This window comes from Palaemon carinicauda, chromosome 45, assembly GCF_036898095.1.
Source record: "Palaemon carinicauda isolate YSFRI2023 chromosome 45, ASM3689809v2, whole genome shotgun sequence".
NCBI lineage: Eukaryota > Metazoa > Arthropoda > Malacostraca > Decapoda > Palaemonidae > Palaemon > Palaemon carinicauda.
The window spans coordinates 6,846,710-6,866,197 of NC_090769.1; the positions used below are offsets into that span (position 1 = coordinate 6,846,710).

The 19,488-nt window shown below is 41.7% G+C and overlaps 1 protein-coding gene across 2 annotated transcripts in view; it reads left to right on the forward strand.

Annotated features, from left to right (window-relative positions):
• Window positions 1-5,639: 5,639 nt before the first annotated feature.
• The window catches only part of Dph2 (Diphthamide biosynthesis 2), a 69,328-nt gene continuing 55,479 nt past the window's right edge, over window positions 5,640-19,488 (forward strand). For both annotated transcript variants that reach the window (XM_068367378.1, XM_068367377.1), the window contains exons 1-2: window positions 5,640-5,793; window positions 9,950-10,095. In XM_068367378.1, coding sequence (XP_068223479.1) covers window positions 9,955-10,095 — 141 coding nt within the window. In that variant the 5' untranslated portion in view covers window positions 5,640-5,793; window positions 9,950-9,954. The remainder of the gene's footprint in view (window positions 5,794-9,949; window positions 10,096-19,488) is intronic.

The following is a 19,488-nucleotide window of genomic DNA, read 5'->3' on the forward strand; positions in this document are numbered from 1 at the left end:
TCTCTCTCATAAATACAAACTTTGCGTTTTCTATATTTTAATGAATAATTTCTATTAGAAAATTAGAGATCTTAAATAAATAACAATAAATGTAAAATTTTAATGCGGGCGCACACACTATATACATACATACATACATATATATATATATATATATATATGAATAACACTAAGAAGCAAAAACATGGATATGAGAGCAAATTAAACTAGAGGATATTCTAACATGTAGGAAAAAGAAATGGACATGGGCAGGACATATAATGATAATGAGAATGACAGATAATAGATGGGCATTAAGAATAACATGATGGGTCCCTGAAGATTACAATCAAAACAGGGCAAGGAAGAGAAGACGATGGATTGACCAGCTAAGAAAATTTGCGAGTATAAACTGGCACAGATTGATCATAAACGGACACGTGTAGAAGGATACGTCTAAGGCCTTTGACGTGCAGTGGACTAGCAACGGAAGATATATATATATATATATATATATATACATATATATATATATATATATATATATATATATATATATATATATATATATATATATACAGCTGAAATGGGAAAATTAAAAGAATATATCAATACTATTACATTATATATATATATATATATATATATATTTTCTGCCGACATCAGCAGCTGAAATGGGAAAATTAAAAGTATATTACTATTACATTAGAACGAGGATAGTTTTTGTTTTTGTACCAGAAAAAAGTAAGTTGTCTAAAGAAATACGATTCGAACATCCGAGGAAAAAATGAATTGGAGTCATGGCTTCTGCATTTATATGTTTTATGCTTTTGCATTGTACAGTAGGTCTATAAGAAATTGCAGTCAGCAGGAACTTCGTTGCTTTTGTGCAGGCATTCTAAAATCCGGCAATTATATTCCTCCTATGTTTCTTCTATAGCAGCAAATACGATTATTTCAAGTGTACCAACGATTACACAATTTCCTCCTAATTTAAACTCGCAAAGAAAACGTTAAGTGTGAGAGCGAGACCAAAATACGAAAGAAATTCTTCACACTTTTAAGTGATTCCAACCAAATGTTCAAATTGCCAGATTGAATATTAAATTTAAAAGTCTGAAAAAATCATGAATTACATGAAATGGTGTTATAGATAAAAAAAAAAATCTGGCGAGTTTATTGACCGTGAATTATAAGCGGTATGAGGTCTTTCAAATATTTGTAGGATTATTTGTGAGTATTCCCAAACTAGGCCTAGGCCTACGCATGAAATGTAAATTTTGGTTCTATTCCCATGAGTAAACTTCATGACTGTAAAAACATTATTATTATGATTATTATTATTATTATTATTATTATTATTATTATTATTATTATTATTATTATTATTATTATCATTATTATTATTATTATTATTATTATTATTACTCTACGCTCCAAATTATGTCCTCCGGTTTCAAGAACTCGGACGATAATGAGTAACTTCATTTCAAGCATTAAATTTATGGCGTGTAATTATCTTAAAAGTAAATTATTTAAAAAATGTAATTCACCTGCAAGAGAAAGATAAAGGTTCATACAATTATATTTGACATAAGTTGAGTTATAAAAGAAACGGTAAATGATAAACAGTTAAAAACAAGGATTTTTTTCTTTTTAAATACAATTATCATTGATTGTTCTAGAGTCTCGTCTTTCGACAATCCTAAGATAATTCTTATTTTATTTTTACATATTACATGATTTTCATAAAAGTATGTAAAAAACAAGGTCTATTTGCGTACATAAAATGAGAGAATTTTATCAAATTTCTCTTCTACTTCATCACAGGATTCCGCAAAAGTGCAGCATATGAGTGTTCGTTAATGAAGACAGATGAACATAAACGCTTCATGTGGTATTTATACAATACTTTACCATACTTATCATGACGCCGAGCTCTAGTTAAGTAGACTCCCTTCGCCAGCTGTGACTACAGTAAAGTTACTAAAGTCTTTGTGGGCCGCGGCTTTCACGGGCAAAATGACTTTCCACCCCACCTAATATTTAAGCCAACGTAAGCGCTCGCGTGAATTGATTTTATCAACGGCAATTTTTGCATCATCTAAATTGCACCCTTTGTGGGCTCATGTTATTCCGCATAGCGATTTTTCCCCAATAGAGATTTGATATCTCCTTGATTAAATCGTTTGGTTTAACCTTGGGCTATGGCGTGGAAACTTTCCCCCGTCGAGGTTATGGCCACTCGCTACTACTGTATCATTAAGCTTCGTAAAATGTATCATTAGGTCTAGATAGTACCTGGTTCACTTCATCTTTAATATTTCTATTGTTTTTGTTTTTGTTGCTCTCATATAGGTTTTAGCTATTTTTACGAACCATTTTCATCAAGGTAGATCTCGAATTATTTCCTTTGTCGTTTAAGAAAATGTTCAAATATAATTTTCTTTACAAATATATTATAAAGCAATGTATTTGGAATATTAAATATGACAGTTTTAATACACGAGAAAAGGAAATAATAGATAGCAGAATATGAATAACAAGAGAATGAAGATGAAAATTAAAATTATGTTACTGACTTCTTTGCTTATCAAAATTATAATAAATACAGATATTTACAAAAAATGCAAATAAACATGACGTCTTATTTTTACTCTATTTATACCTCTTAATCTAATGCCCATTTCATTTTTTTAAAATGTGATAATTAGTAAAAAATTGAAATTCTTTCAATGAACTTTCCGTCTTTGTTTCTGTTAAACTGTCTACAAGGACGCAGAATCATTAATATGCCAATTTTCAGTTAAGGATATTTAAGTTTCTTATAATTCAATTTTCATTATCAGAAAGCACAATAGTTTATCGGAAATTTTACTGATGGAAGGGAAGACAAGGACTAAGACTATAAGAGAGAGAGAGAGAGAGAGAGAGAGAGAGAGAGAGAGAGAGAGAGAGGAGAGAGAGAGAGGAGAGAGAGAGGAGAGAGAGAGAGAGAGTATTCATCATTTATTTAGTACCTTTAAGAGGAAAACCAAAATGAATTATCAAAATAAGCATCTTAAAAGATAGGCATCAAATTTAAAAAATGTATATACAGTATACACAATGAACCACTTATGATCAGGTTTCACTAATTACCAGCTTTATTTTCATGTAACTAAAATACATAATACATGTGTATATATACGTAGCAATAAATAAAGTATTCAACTTTCTAGGCATTAGATTACCGTTGTTATACCTTCCTGTAGAGCACAGTAGCTAGCCTACTGCATTTGTTGCGTAGGCCTATGCAAGGTTTAGGCCTATGTTTCATCTAATATGGAGTAGAGTGTATCTCTTCTTATCTAATACGAGTTTTTAATCAGGTTTTCATTTGATGTTACTGTTTTTATTATTATGTTCCTACATTATTACTGACTTCAAAATTACTGTAGGCTATCTCTCCTTACGTAGATCTCTGATTCTTGCTCTTAATTCCTAGGTGACAACAGAGAGCCATTGATTTTTTGAGAGTTCGTATAAAGACTAGAATGATTTTGCTACAAATATATGAATGGAATAGAAAATTAGCAGTTCACTAGGCTTACAATCGGGTAAATATAATGACACGGGGTTCGTGGTTAAGAGCACACAGACAAACATACATGCACACACACACAACAGAAGAGAGAGAGAGAGAGAGAGAGAGAGAGAGAGAGAGAGAGAGAGAGAGAGAGAGAGAGAGAGAGAGAGAGAGAGAGAGAGAGAGTGTGTCAATGACTCATAGCCATTGCAGATATCCTGTCCCCAGCAGCTAGTCCACTATAACTCTCATATACAATCATGAATGGAATGAAGACCGGAAATAAGTAAGAACTAATGTATTACAGGCTCCCGGGAATATCAAGTACCAGGAGCATGGACAAAGATTGACGTTTTCTCAATAGATTTTGTCCATCACGGGCTTTTCATCGGATGACAACACGTAGGCTAGATGATGGCTTTATTAAAACGAAAATACCCGGTAGATTTAAAAAGAAAGAACAGGCAAAACCGCTTGCTAACCCTTTAAACTTTGTGAGTAGGGGATAGAGCTTAGGAGTCAATGTTAGGTCGAGGCGATACCGTATAGGAACAGCTGGAGATCAAGGAAAGATATCCAAAAATAGTTTACTTTTATTGAAGGACTCGTAGTTAGTGAGGACCAAGAAAGGGAATTAGTTTGATACCAATATATATATATATATATATATATATATATATATATATATATATATATATATATATATATATATATATGTGTGTGTGTGTGTGTGTGTGTGTGTGTGTGTGTGCGTGCGTACAATATATATATATATATATATATATATATATATATATATATATATATATATATATATATATATATATATATATATATATATATGTGTGTGTGTGTGTGTGTGTGTGTGTGTGTGTGTGTGTGTGTGTGTGTGAGTGTGTGTGTGTGTGTGTAATGTGTATACATACTGTGTATGAAGAGGCAAAGCAACTTGAGAAGATGGCTTAACAATTGATTTAATAATAGATGGAGGAGATTTCATATTAGTAAGTGACTGAACTCTACACCAAATGTTTGCAAGAATGTTCTATACCTACAGCTTGGAAAAACTTTATCATTATACTTATTCACAAAAAGGGAGACACAAAAGGCCTAAAAAATTACAATAATAATAATAATAATAATAATAATAATAATAATAATAATAATAATAATAATAATAATAATAATAATAATAATAATAATAATAATAATAAAAATAATAATAATAATAATATCAACGAAAACAGCGAAACACTCCATTACATATACAATCTTGAACCAGTTAACTCCAGGTACCACAGAGCACCCACAGTCCCACACAACCCTGGGAAAGATTAAAAAACATTTACCCAGAACTTGCAATAAGTGAGGAAATACCACACATATAACGAGCATTCCTTGTGGAAAATGATAATTTCATTCATTGCTCAGGACGAACCAAATCAAGAGTACTAGAATAAAACAAAAAATATATAAACACAAATAAATAAACAAGCCCAAGAATAGGAATGATCATGAAAACACAAGTCCCTGGGATGCAGGCAAGAGAATCACCTCCTGATGTTTGACACAGAAACAACCCATAAAAAGAGCCATTTGATTTGCCACGATCTTTTCACCTCCCACTGTACTTCATGTTAACACTTTTCCCTCCAAATCCTTCCAAAATCCTAATTCCCCTTCCCCTCCCCACCTATCCTATCTCCCTATGCTGTAGCTGTAGCCACGCAAACGCAAGGGACTATACCCCCCTTATTTTAAGGCTGCTGTCACTTCAAAAAATGTCACATTAGTAAGTAAAACTAAACCAAATGAGTGAAAGACTTATAATAGAAAAATTAAAATATGGACGAACCTAATGTTTACAGTGTGAATAAAATTAAAATTCAACATTTCACATTTTATCATCCAGAATTAAAATCAAATGGAGCCTTAGATCAATCCAGCTGCCATACAAAAAGTAAGATGAATAATTTTATAATATGCTAATTTTAAAAGATCCATTTAAAGCATAGATTAAAACTGGGAAGGCAAAACCTGGGAGCTGGAAAAATAAACTTAAACAAGCACAATTAAAAGTAAACCAAGAAACAATGGTGAGCCGTTACATATGGTAGTCCTTTATATTACTAACGCTACGCACATTGGCACTACTCATGTGTTGTTTTCTTTGGTAATTGCGTGATGAAATTTATATTATAGTTTATAATACAACAGTACTACAAAATCAAGTCCAGTTTCCACAGGTAAATCATATCTTTTCACTAAATAGATTAGTCATAGCAACTATAGACCTTAGTTATTTGATCAATTCAATAATAAAAAATGACGTCTAATATTTTTTTTTTTTTTGCTTTAATGCTAAATAATAATAGCAGAAGAGGGTAAATTTTTAGTTTCAGCCAAATTTGGAAAAAATGCAATAAAAATATATTTGTTGCATCAGAAATAGTGTGGTTTCAATGAATTTAACGTTTATTTTGACTGCAAACCAACCGATTTAGAGATTTACTATGTATACCCTAGTTCATCCCACCAATTATGGGGGGACACCCTTTGGGAACCGGGGTTTTGAGTGGGGGAAGGGGGGGGGGAGGGTGTTGGGGCATTGAATGATATTTGCAATAAATGAATAATTAATGTTCCAGCACCCCTCCCCCATACCCCTAACTAGGCCTACCGGGGGGAGGGGGGTAGGGCCCCCCAGCGACCCCCCCTTAAAGCCACAGTAATTTTCAGGGCACCACAGAACCTAACAAACCCACCTAACCTAACCTAGGGGCCCTGTACCCCTACCGGGGGGGGGGCTTCGCCCCCCCTGCGACCCCCCCTTATGGCCAAAGTAATTTTCAAGGCACCACAGAACCTAACAAACCCACCTAACCTAACCTAGGGGCCCTGTACCCCTACCGGGGGGGGCTTCGCCCCCCCTGCGACCCCCCCTTAAGGCCACAGTAATTTTCAGGGCACCACAGAACCTAACAAACCCACCTAACCTAACCTAGGGGCCCTGTACCCCTACCGGGGGGGCTTCGCCCCCCCTGCGACCCCCCCCCCTTATGGCCACAGTAATTTTCAAGGCACCACAGAACCTAACAAACCCACCTAACCTAACCTAGGGGCCCTGTACCCCTACCGGGGGGGGCTTCGCCCCCCCCTGCGACCCCCCCTTAAGGCCACAGTAATTTTCAGTGCACCACAGAACCTAACAAACCCACCTAACCTAACCTAGGGGCCCTGTACCCCTACCGGGGTGGGGGGGGGGGGGGGGCTTCGCCCCCCTGCGACCCCCCCTTTAACCAGGGGTAAATTTGAATATATATATTTTGTTAAATCACTTCTTACCTTAAACGGAAGATGACGATGAAGATGTGGAAGGTTGTGGTTGACCCTCTTCTGAATCATCAAGTACTGGAATACGTTCAGATTTGGTACAATACCACACATGTCTATCCTCACGAAAATGTAAAGGCGAATCACATTTACCACACTGGACACTTAAAGGTAATACGGAATGCTCCCTTAGAAAACGATTCACTACTTCAGGAGTTCCATTATAATTCCCATGAAATCAGCCGATCACATCAAAATAGGAATAACGACATATTTCACACAACCGTACCGGAGGATCCATGACAGTTAAGTGACGTGTGATGAAAATATAGAAACCGGAACTTTTGAAAACCGAAAACAAACGACAATCACGGGTTTCTCCCATAATGAAATAGGGAAAAAAACAAAATACTATCGTTTACAATGTTATATTGCACAAAAAACAGATCCTTGAAACAAGACTGAGAGACCAATGAATCGTCCAATAATAACCCTTGAAAAGAACCCAGTAGTATTTAGATTGGAGGAGCGACATTAGTGGGAGGAGCAAATGCGCATTCAAGTAAATATTGTCACATTACGCAATGGGGCGGAGCCAAGTAAGATGAAAACAGACATACAAGCGAACAAGAGCTAGGTCCCGTGGCAGCGTAAAGGTATACAGAACACTTAGAAATAAAATGCAGACCTACATTAACTGAAATAATTATCTCTGTAAGTAGACATCAGCGTCAATAATGTATTGAGAGAAAGTTTTTTGTTATCACGTGCTTTACTAGGAAAATATATTAATATAATACATTTCCCAATTTGGTTGAATCTAAAACTTTACCCAGAAGAGTAATCAATTTGGAGCCTTTGTATATCAGCGACCAGTTACTCGCGCATTGATTGAAAATAGACATTTATTAACCTAACCTCTCCCCCCTAACTTAATCTACAAGCCGTGTCCTTACCTACTTACCTAAAGGGGGGAGGCTGACGCCCCCCGTGCGACCCCCCTTACACTGCCGTATTCTATGTTAAGACTTAATAGTACATATAGGTGGCCGCTATCATACATACACCCCCTCAACTTTCCCCCTTAACCTACTTACCTAACGGGAGGGGCAAACGCCCCCCTGCAACCCCCCTTACACTGCCATATTCTAAGTTAGACATAATAGTACATATAGGTGGGTGCTATCATACATACAGCCCCTCAACTTTCCCCCTTAACCTAACCTACAAGCCGTGTCCTTACCCACTTACCTACAGGGGGGAGGCTGACGCCCCCTGTGCGACCCCCCTTACACTGCTGTATTCTAAGTTAGACATAATAGTACATATAGGTGGCCCCTATCATACATACACCCCCTCAACTTTCCCCCTTAACCTACTTACCTAACGGGAGGGGCAAACGCCCCCCTGCGACCCCCCTTACACTGCCATATTCTAAGTTAGACATAATAGTACATATAGGTGGGGGCTATCATACATACAGCCCCTCAACTTTCCCCCTTAACCTAACCTACAAGCCGTGTCCTTACCCACTTACCTACAGGGGGGAGGCTGACGCCCCCTGTGCGACCCCCCTTACACTGCCGTATTCTAAGTTAGACATAATAGTACATATAGGTGGCCCCTATCATACATACACCCCCTCAAATTTCCCCCTTAACCTACTTACCTAACGGGAGGGGCAAACGCCCCCCTGCGAGCCCCCTTATACTGCCGTATTCAAAGTTAAACGCAAATGGATGGAATACCCATTATATTTTTGTAATAATAATATTAATAATATATCTTCCACCCACTCCCATCCCAGGCTGTAAACAAACAACAGTGAAGCTTTAGCCTAAATATATGATATATTTCTCTCAGTAAATATTTACCTTGTTATCACCAATAGCAAACATCAAGGTATTAATGTAGTTACGGATGGGGAAACCTATCCTAGTAAATACCAACTTTTCCCTATAGAAAAACGCCGGTTTCCCCTGTGATGGCCACAATTACTGTAGGATAGATTAGGGTATATCTTATTAACTAGTTACTTGGGATGGAAATAAAGGTTAATTTTAAAGAAAACGGGAGTTTTTCCTTATATACGCCAATTTTTTTATTAGTAAATTTTTTCTCGTGTAGTTCTGTAATAATATCATTTCTTTCCAACCCGGTTTTATTATATCTTTATATTATGCCATATCCTCACCGTAACGTGAACTGACCCAGGAGAAGATACCTATGTTCATTTTTTATCATAGTAATCCTGACTTGCAACCGATTGAAAATACTCTCAGATGCTCAGAAGACAATTTGATAAATGTTTTTTTTTTTTTTTTTTTTTTTTTTGCGTGATGACAATAGTAAACATAAAAAATCCCTTTTTCCCTAACCCAACCTAGGATATAGTAACCTCACTCAGAGTGAGGAAGTATTCTGCCCACACATGCCTTAGCTGATTTAAGATGCCATGTTCTTATTCGTTATACATCACAGTATTTTTTATTGTTTAACCGTTAGAACCATAACAACATTTTATCTATGAGAGAGAGAGAGAGAGAGAGAGAGAGAGAGAGAGAGAGAGAGAGAGAGAGAGAGAGAGAGAGAGAGTAAATTTGGGACCATCCAATTCTCTATCCTTCCCTTCCTCCCTCTTTCCACCTCCGCACACCGCGGTTAATCGCTACAATCTGTCGCTACAGTCTGTCTCGATGGTAAGAATTCCATAATAAAGCCACATTTTATTGCAGATCACAGTCCAACAATCATTTATGTTATTTTGTGAGACTTTGTAAAGTATTATAGCAATTAAAACCATGTATTTCCATTGTTATATAATTGATTTGGGTGTTTTTAAGAGGGTGGGAATCAATTAAATTTTTTCAGTTATTGTATATTGGAAAATTTGGTTTGAGATTCAAGTAGATTGATACACAAGCTCGGTTCTGGATGCATTACGCTATTATGTCAAGGTACTACTGTATACAGTACAGTTGAAATAAATAAGATGGTTGCTTATTTTTACCTTGAAAAGATAGTTGTTATAAACATTGCTTATATTATTCAGTATTTCATCCTTTTCAGGAACTATGGCATCTTTAACAAATTCTGGCTCTGATGCCTTGGAGCGTACCCTTGATGCTGAAGTTTTACGGGAAACTGATAACCATGAAGTATGTTACGAGTTGAGTCGTTGCGTTACTTGGATTAAAGCAGGTGGCTTCAAAAAGGTAATTTTAAATATTTAACTTAGCCGGTGAATATATATAGCTGCAACTCTGTTGCTCGACAGACAAAAAACTGTAAAAAACTCGCCAGCGATCGCTATACAGGTTGCGGGTGTGCCCATCAGTGCCAACTGTCGGCCAGCCAGATACCATACTCAATGTAAACAAAGACTCAATTTCTTCTCTGTCGACGTGTCGACAAGACGTACTTTACTCGCTGTTAAAACCTGGAGTTTTTTCCATCATCTTTGGTGAAGTACTCTATTTTGGTTTTGAGCTTTCGCTGTGCAGGGTTTTTCTTCAAATAAATCCTTGAACTCTTTTTTTGTATCGGATTCATTGTTGATGACTTAGACCGTTTTTGGAATTTTCCCTTGACCAATTCAAAATGGCTGACCTTTCACAAGTTCCCAAGTTTAGAAAATGCAATGCTAGGGACTGTTCTAGGCGTCTTCCAAAGGCTTCTCTCGACCCTCACACTGTTTGTTCCAATTGTCGGGGTAAAACCTGTCAATTGGAAGATCGGTGTGAGGAATGCGTGGGCCTTTCGGAATTCGATTTTATCGAATTTGAGAAGTACACACGCAGGCTAGAGAGAGATAGATTAAGGAGAAGTTCTTCTAGGTCGATAGATTTTTCCTCTCCTCATGCCCCTCAACCTATTCCTTCCCCTGTAGTGGTTGTTCCTAACCCCCCTCCTAGCACTCAGGAACCATCGATGGCAGACATGATGCGTGCTATCCATGCCTTGGGGGAGAGAGTTGAGTCCCTTGCAAGTGACCGCAATCAACTCATGGCGGATGTTAAGGAGCTAAAGTGCCAAAGTGCCGCGGGAAGTGATAAAGTGCCTAGTGAAAGTGTTGTGAACAGTGTTGCGCTTGAGGGTTCGTCTGTTCGTGCCTGTCGTCCTCCTAGTCCGGGACCTCTTGCAAGCTCCCAAGCCCAGGGGAGAAGCAATGTCGTACGACGCATGGGTTTGAGAGTCCTTGATCAGCGAACAGACGTTCCCTCCATGGTATCAGGCGTATCTCCCCAAGATCGCCCCTACCTACGTAAGACGAGAGAGCCCTTTTTTACCTCGTCGTCTGAAGGTGTTTCTCGTAAGAAACTTTGGACCAAGGTCTTACGACCTTTAAAACGCAAGTCGGTCCCTTCAGGACAAGTCCAACGTCCCGGTTGTAGCCACTGGGTCAGTTCGGACTCGTTGCAGTCATCTGATGACTGCTCACCGCCTAAGAGAGGCAAAGCGGTACCGCCTCAGTCGCTAACCCCGTCTGTTGCCGCACCTGCTCCCGTAGACCCTAAATGGGCTTTGCTGCAAGACATGCAGTCCAAGCTTGCGTCCTTGATGGAGGACTTTAATTCGGAGAAGGTTGCTGCTGAACCTTCTGGCCAACAACCTTCCAAGCGGTCTGTTGTGCGTCCTGTTGACGCTGAGGTTACCTTCTCACGTCTACCAGTTGAGGGGGTTCCTCCTCCCATGCGACCCAGTGTGGGTTGCCAGCCGCACGTTGACGTTAGGCGACGCACGGAGGTGGTTGTTGACGTTCAGGACGTTCAGCAACCATCAGAGGTGACTTGTTTTGACGCGGTGCGTCAACCTTCGCAACCCGGTTTGGTGTTGACTGCACAACCCAGACGGTCTAGACAGTCTCGGGTGGACGCTGTGCGTCCTCGTGCACCCATGGTTGTTGACAGTTCACAGACTGTGCAGCAGTTCCATGACGTTTCGTCCGGCTCCGTCACGCATGCACCAGTGCGACCGGACTCAGCGAGCCAGACGTTGCCCACTCCGTTGCCGTTTCCTCATCAGTTTTCGGATGAGGAACTATCTGATGATGACGTTGCTGAACCACAAGACGATCAACCTTCGGAACTGGATGAGCCTAGGCTAACTCAACCATCATTGAACTTTAGAAAAGTCATGGCTGTATTCAAGGAGTTGTTTCCGGACCACTTTGTTTCTGTGGCTCCTCGTTCTCCTCCGTCAGAGTTTGTATTAGGAGTGCCTGCTACCGTACCTGCCTTTACAAAACTCGTTCTCTCACGCTCATCCAAGAGAGCTTTGCGGCTGTTGAGAGACTGGTTAGAGTCTAAGAAGAGGTTAGGGAAGACAGCATTTGCCTTTCCCCCATCTAAACTCTCGTCTAGATCGAGCGTCTGGTATGCCACGGGAGAAGTTCTCGGCTTGGGAGTTCCTGCCTCTGCCCAGGGCGACTTCTCAAGTCTGGTAGACTCTCCCCGCCGCCTTGCCATGAGACGCTCGAAGGTTTGTTGGTCACCATTGGACCTGGACCACCTTCTTAAAGGGATATTTAGGGCTTTCGAAGTCTTTAACTTTTTAGACTGGTGCTTAGGAGCCCTGAGCAGGAAAATCTCTTCGGTAGATAAGGATATTTCCTTGCTCATTATGTCCTGCATGGACAAGGCCGTCCGTGATGGGTCCAATGAACTAGCTGCCTCATTCACGTCCGGAGTCCTGAAGAAGCGAGAGTCTCTCTGTTCTTTCCTGTCTGCTGGAGTTACGCCATGCCAGAGATCTGAACTTCTTTTTGCTCCCCTTTCCAAGTGCCTGTTTCCTGAAGCCTTGGTAAAGGAAATTGCCGCATCGTTAGTTCAGAAGGACACCCATGATCTAGTTGCGTCCTCGGCTCGGAAAGCTCCCCCTTTGCCTACATTCTCTGCTAGACCGAGAATAGACACTCCAGCGTCTCGCTTTATTCTGCCCTTTCGTGGCAGAGCCTCCAGCAGAGGAGGTGCTCGTGCCGAAGGGAAGCGAGGGAAGAGGAAAGGACCTAAGTCCTCCAAGGGCAGAGTCTGACTGCCCGCAACTTCAGACAGCAGTGGGAGCCAGACTCAAGAACTTCTGGCAAGCCTGGGAGAAGAGAGGCGCAGATCAACAATCTGTGAAGTTACTCAGAGAGGGGTACAAAATCCCTTTTGTACGCAAACCCCCTCTAGCGACGTCCCCCATCGATCTCTCTCCCAGGTACAGAGAGGAAGAAAAGAGACAAGCCCTGAAACTGGAAGTGTCTCTTTTGCTAGAGAAGGGAGCGGTGGTCAAAGTCTCGGACCTTCGATCACCGGGATTTTACAACCGTCTCTTCCTAGTTGCGAAGAAGACAGGAGGTTGGAGACCGGTGCTAGACGTCAGTGCTCTGAATGTCTTTGTCACAAAGACGAAGTTCTCCATGGAGACCACAAAGTCAGTCTTAGCAGCGGTCAGGAAGGAAGACTGGATGGTCTCGCTAGACCTAAGGGACGCCTACTTCCATATCCCCATTCACTCAGACTCCCAACCTTTTCTGAGATTCGTCTTCGAAGATGTGGTTTACCAGTTTCGGGCCCTGTGCTTTGGCCTAAGCACAGCTCCTCTCGTGTTTATGAGGCTGATGAGGAATGTAGCCAAATTCCTCCACTTATCGGACATCCAAGCCTCCCTTTATTTGGACAACTGGCTTCTCAGAGCCTCTTCCAGTCGTCGCTGTCTGAAGGATCTAAAGTGGACTCTAGATCTGACCAAGGAATTGGGACTCCTAGTCAATTTGGAAAAGTCGCAGCTGGTCCCATCCCAAACTATTCTGTATTTAGGGATGGAGATTCACAGTCTAGCTTTTCGGGCTTTTCCGTCGGCCCCCAGAATAGATCAAGCCCTGCGATCCATCCAGAAGATGCTGAAGAAGGAACGCTGCTCAGTCAGGCTGTGGATGAGTCTGGTAGGGACGCTATCATCCCTGGAACAATTTGTATCACTAGGAAGACTACACCTCCGTCCTCTTCAATACCATCTGGCTTTTCACTGGAAAAAGGACAAGACGCTAGAGGCGGTCTCGATCCCGATTTCCGGAAAGATAAAGTCTTGTCTGACTTGGTGGAAGGACAATATCAACCTAAGAGAGGGTCTTCCCCTGGCTGTTCAGACTCCCAACCACGTTCTCTTCTCGGACGCATCGGACTTGGGCTGGGGCGCGACACTAGACGGTCGGGAATGCTCAGGCCTGTGGAACTCGAGTCAAAGGAGCATGCATATCAACTGCAAGGAGCTGTTGGCAGTTCATCTGGCCTTGAAAAGCTTCAAGTATCTCTTTCGAGGCAAAGTGGTGGAAGTAAACTCGGACAACACCACGGCCTTGGCGTACATCTCCAAACAAGGAGGTACCCAATCACTGACGTTGTACGAGATCGCAAGGGACCTGCTCATCTGGTCAAAAGGTCAAGACATCTCCCTAGTAACGAGGTTCATCCAAGGCGACTTGAACGTCATAGCAGATTGTCTCAGTCGGAAAGGGCAAGTAATTCCAACCGAATGGACCCTCCACAAGGATGTGTGCAAGAGACTTTGGGCCACTTGGGGTCAACCAACCATAGATCTCTTTGCAACCTCGCTGACCAAGAGGCTTCCAATCTATTGCTCCCCAGTCCCGGACCCAGCAGCAATACATATAGATGCCTTCCTCCTAGATTGGTCACATCTGGATCTCTACGCATTCCCACCGTTCAAGATTGTCAACAAGGTACTGCAGAAGTTCGCCTCTCACGAAGGGACAAGGTTGATGTTAGTTGCTCCCCTCTGGCCCGCGAGAGAATGGTTCACCGAGGTACTTCGATGGTTAGTAGACGTTCCCAGAAGTCTTCCTCTAAGGGTAGACCTTCTACGTCAGCCACACGTAAAGAAGGTACACCAAAGCCTCCACGCTCATCGTCTGACTGCCTTCAGACTATCGAAAGACTCTCGAGAGCTAGAGGCTTTTCGAAGGAGGCAGCCAGTGCGATTGCTAGAGCAAGGAGAGCGTCTACCATTAGAGTCTACCAATCGAAGTGGGAAGTCTTCCGAGACTGGTGCAAGTCAGTTTCTGTATCCTCGACCAGTACCTCTGTAGCTCAAATAGCTGATTTTCTCTTATACCTGAGAAAAGGACGATCCCTTTCAGCTCCCACTATCAAGGGCTACAGAAGCATGTTGGCATCGGTCTTCCGGCATAGAGGCTTAGATCTTTCCAACAATAAAGATCTGCAAGACCTCCTTAAGTCTTTTGAGACCACCAAGGAGCGTCGTTTGGCTACCCCTGGATGGAATTTAGACGTGGTACTAAGATTCCTCATGTCATACAGGTTTGAGCCGTTACAATCAGCCTCCCTGAAAGATCTCACTCTTAAGACTCTTTTCCTGGTATGCTTAGCCTCGGCTAAAAGAGTCAGTGAGATTCATGCCTTCAGCAAGAACATCGGATTTTCGTCGGAAAAAGCTACTTGTTCGCTGCAACTTGGTTTTCTAGCCAAAAATGAGCTGCCTTCTCGGCCTTGGCCTAAATCTTTCGATATTCCCAGCTTATCGGAGATCGTAGGCAATGAACTAGAAAGAGTCTTATGCCCTGTTAGAGCTCTTAAGTTCTATTTAAAGCGTACTAAACCTTTACGAGGCCAATCTGAAGCTTTATGGTGTTCAGTTAAGAAACCATCCTTGCCTATGTCAAAGAATGCTTTGTCATACTTTATCAGATTGTTAATACGAGAAGCTCATTCACATCTGAGTGAGGAAGACCGAGCTTTGCTTAAAGTGGAGACGCACGAAGTTAGAGCTGTAGCAACTTCCGTGGCCTTTAAGCAAAATAGATCTCTGCAAAGTATAATGGACGCAACCTATTGGAGAAGCAAGTCAGTGTTCGCGTCTTTTTACTTGAAAGATGTCCAGTCTCTTTACGAGAACTGCTATACACTGGGACCATTCGTAGCAGCGAGTGCAGTAGTGGGTGAGGGCTCAACCACTACAATTCCCTAATTCCATATCCTTTTAATCTGTCTCTTGAAATGTTTTTAATGTTGTTTTTATGGGTTGTCCGGAAGGCTAAGAAGCCTTTCGCATCCTGGTTGATTTGGCGGGTGGTCAAAGTCATTTCATGAGAGCGCCCAGATTAGGGGTTTGATGAGGTCCTGTTGTATGGGTTGCAGCCCTTGATACTTCAGCTCCTAGGGGTCTGTCAGCATCCTAAGAGGATCGCGAGGCTCCGTAAGGAAGATGTACTAATAAGGCAGAGTAATCGTCTAAGTCGACTTCCTTACCAGGTACCTATTTATTTTGTTTTTGTTATATTGATAACTTCTAAAATGAAATAAAAACTCTTAGCTCATAAGATGTAAACATATTTGACTGGTCTCTACCCACCACCCTGGGTGTGAATCAGCTATATATATTCACCGGCTAAGTTAAATATTTAAAAATGGTATTTTAATTATAAAATAAATTTTTGAATATACTTACCCGGTGAATATATAAATCAAACGATCCTCCCTTCCTCCCCAATAGAGACGCAGTGGGATGAGAAGAAATTGAGTCTTTGTTTACATTGAGTATGGTATCTGGCCGACAGTTGGCGCTGATGGGCACACCCGCAACCTGTATAGCGATCGCTGGCGAGTTTTTTACAGTTTTTTGTCTGTCGAGCAACAGAGTTGCAGCTATATATATTCACCGGGTAAGTATATTCAAAAATTTATTTTCTGGGCTCGAACCTGTGCCGCCCAGTGAATAAGCTCCATTTAGCACTTATTCTTAGGTAATTTACTGCTAAATATACCAGAGAAAAAATGTAAAGGAGTGCTAGGTTAACTAGCTCGCTCACCTATTGGTGTCGGTATAAAATTGGGCGTATATTCCAGAGGTCCCGCACTATTTAGATTAATCCACGACAGAGAACCCCAATAGAGGAGAGCCGTTCAACCTCACTCGGTACTACTACAATGCATCCGCTCAGAACCCAACTCCTTTTAGCACAACGATCAAAGTAACCCGCATTTTTCTGGTGCTCTCGATTTTGGATATTTTCTAGTGAATTATGGCTTCTTCGTCGGTTTCCCAGGAGACACCGTCTAAGTTAAGTACCAAGCTGGATTTTACTGTGTTTTGAGCAACCTAGATCATTTAATATTTATATTATAGGAGTTATTCTCTTCGTCATACCGATCTTGCTTGATTTCACTACAGTTGGTACTCCTGTTTTTGAGAGCTTTTAATTTTCACTTGCGGTGTTACTATGTGTATTATTTTTATTATCAAATATTATTTGTTATTGTGAATATTCATTATTTAGCGTTTAGAATCCTCGTGGTTCAATTTTTGGGCCGATATCATTTACGTATCGCTATGGCTGCCGACCGTGCTAAGGCGGCAATGTTATTTTAGCCATCAGGTGTGTCTTTTGTGATTTAATTATTTATGTTGCATGCCTTGCCCAAAAATTTTCTATGTGTTTATTCATATATTTAACGCTATTATTATTATTATAATGAATATTTGTGCCATTACTCCGTTTGATCTGTCTGGTTGGGGATCGTCAGTTGGTAGCCCTGCTGCCTCGTATCACGTGATCCTCCCCCACGCTCCCCCTCTAGCTAGGTGGGAGGCTAGGCTTCTCCCCCTCCACTAAGGGACCGTTGCCTTCCCTCCTTTTAGAGGGGGTAGTTAAGTGTTTATGGACTTTGTCATCCGGGTGGCCCGGCGGTTTAGTCTCTGTCTAGTCTGGTTGGCCACCGGTCTACAGAGTTGGATCCCGGTGTACCCTATTTTATATTCACTTTTCATTCTGGCTTATGTTATACGAAACCCTCCGGGTTCGATTGGCAGTTCTTAGTTACAGTTCCGCCCCCCTATTATTTTATAACATTTTCTATGATGATTATATATGACAGATCACTACCCCGGAGTCCCTAAAGGAATTGGTATTGAATATACCTTTATTTCCCGGCCCGGGGTCTACCCCACCCCGGGAAATCAGACACTATGTGTCTTAATTCCTTGTTATTGCATCCTTTTTTATGCTCCCGGCTTGACCGGAATGGATGGCTATACTTTAGTTTCAAGTTAGACTTATGTTTAGGCCCGGGACCTCCGGTCCCGCCCCTATGTAAGACTATTACAGTTAAGCTCTAACCTTGCGTTAGACCTATGTTAGGCCCGGGTCCTCCGGACCCGCCCCTATTTAAAAAAAAAAAAAGAAAAAAAAAAAAAATTTTAAAATTTAAAAAAAAGAAAAAAAAAAGTACAGTTAAGCTCTAATCTTGTGTTAGACCTATGTTAGGCCCGGGTCCTCCGGACCCGCCCCTACTTAAAGACTAGTACAGTTAAGCTCTAATCTTGTGTTAGACCTATGTTAGGCCCGGGTCCTCCGGACCCGCCCCTACTTAAAAGAATAGTACAGTTAAGCTCTATTCTTGTGTTAGACCTATGTTAGGCCACTTAAAGAATAGTACAGTTAAGCTCTAATCTTGTGTTAGACCTATGTTAGGCCCGGGTCCTCCAGACCCGCCCCTACTTAAGAGAATTACAGTTTCTCATATACTATTCTTTTTACAGATGGTGCATTGTCTGACGCCGGCCTGTGCAGCTGTTCTGCACCAGCCTTGTGGCCACTCCGTCTGCCGATCTCACGCCCCTTGTGGGGTTCAACTGGAAGACGTTGTGGTATGGCACCCGGATAACTGTGTGATTTGCTTCGACCTCATCACTACCCTTGGATCTGACTCGGTGAGTCCCGTTGGCTATATTGCCTTCTTATTCTATTTACTATTAGTAAGATATCTATGGTCTTGAAGGACCATTGGGAGTCTCCCTTTTATAATTCCCACTATTATTTCAGGCATCCCCGGAGCAAAAGTCTGCGGCTCGGGCCACACTGAAGGTGTGGGTTGGTGGGTTTGCCCGGAATGTAAAATCTAAGCGGCCGTACGTCCTATCTGAGGACTACTGCACCATGGTTTACCCCAACGCCAAGTCTTCAGCTGCTGTGGCTAGGCATGTGGCAGCTCCCATCATTGCCCACATTGATGCCACTATAACGGGTCTCATCGACCCAGAGCAAGATCCATCGGACGCCCCCGGAGGTCTGGAGGACAATGTTGCCTCCATGAACCTGGACGTCGAACCAATGTTGCTAGACGAGCCGGATACAGGTAGGGTGGTAAGTGAGGCAGGTGTGTCCGGCGCTGAGATTCCTATCCTCAGCCCCGCTCTTTCTTCTTCTTCTGATCGCTCTTCCTTTCTTGGATTTTCTGGGGACCGTGATTCGTCTCAACGTTCATACCCGGTTCCCCCTAAGGATAAGTCTACTTCAAGGACCTTACCCAAAGCTCGCAAGCCTCACAAGACTTCTCATGGCTCTAAACATGGTACGAACCCGTCTTCAAAGACCTCTGGTTCCTCCTCTAAGTCTCACGACCCGGGAGTTCCTTCCGCCCCTCCTGCTGCTAGCCCGGGCCTTTCCGAATCAGCTATGCTTCGCATCGTGTCGGAGATGCAGGAAAAGTTGGTTTCGGAGATGCAGTCGAGGATGGACACGATGTTCTCTAACTTCGGTCAGAGAATTGGGGCTTTAGAGCAAGGAGCTCCGGAGAGAGTCCAAA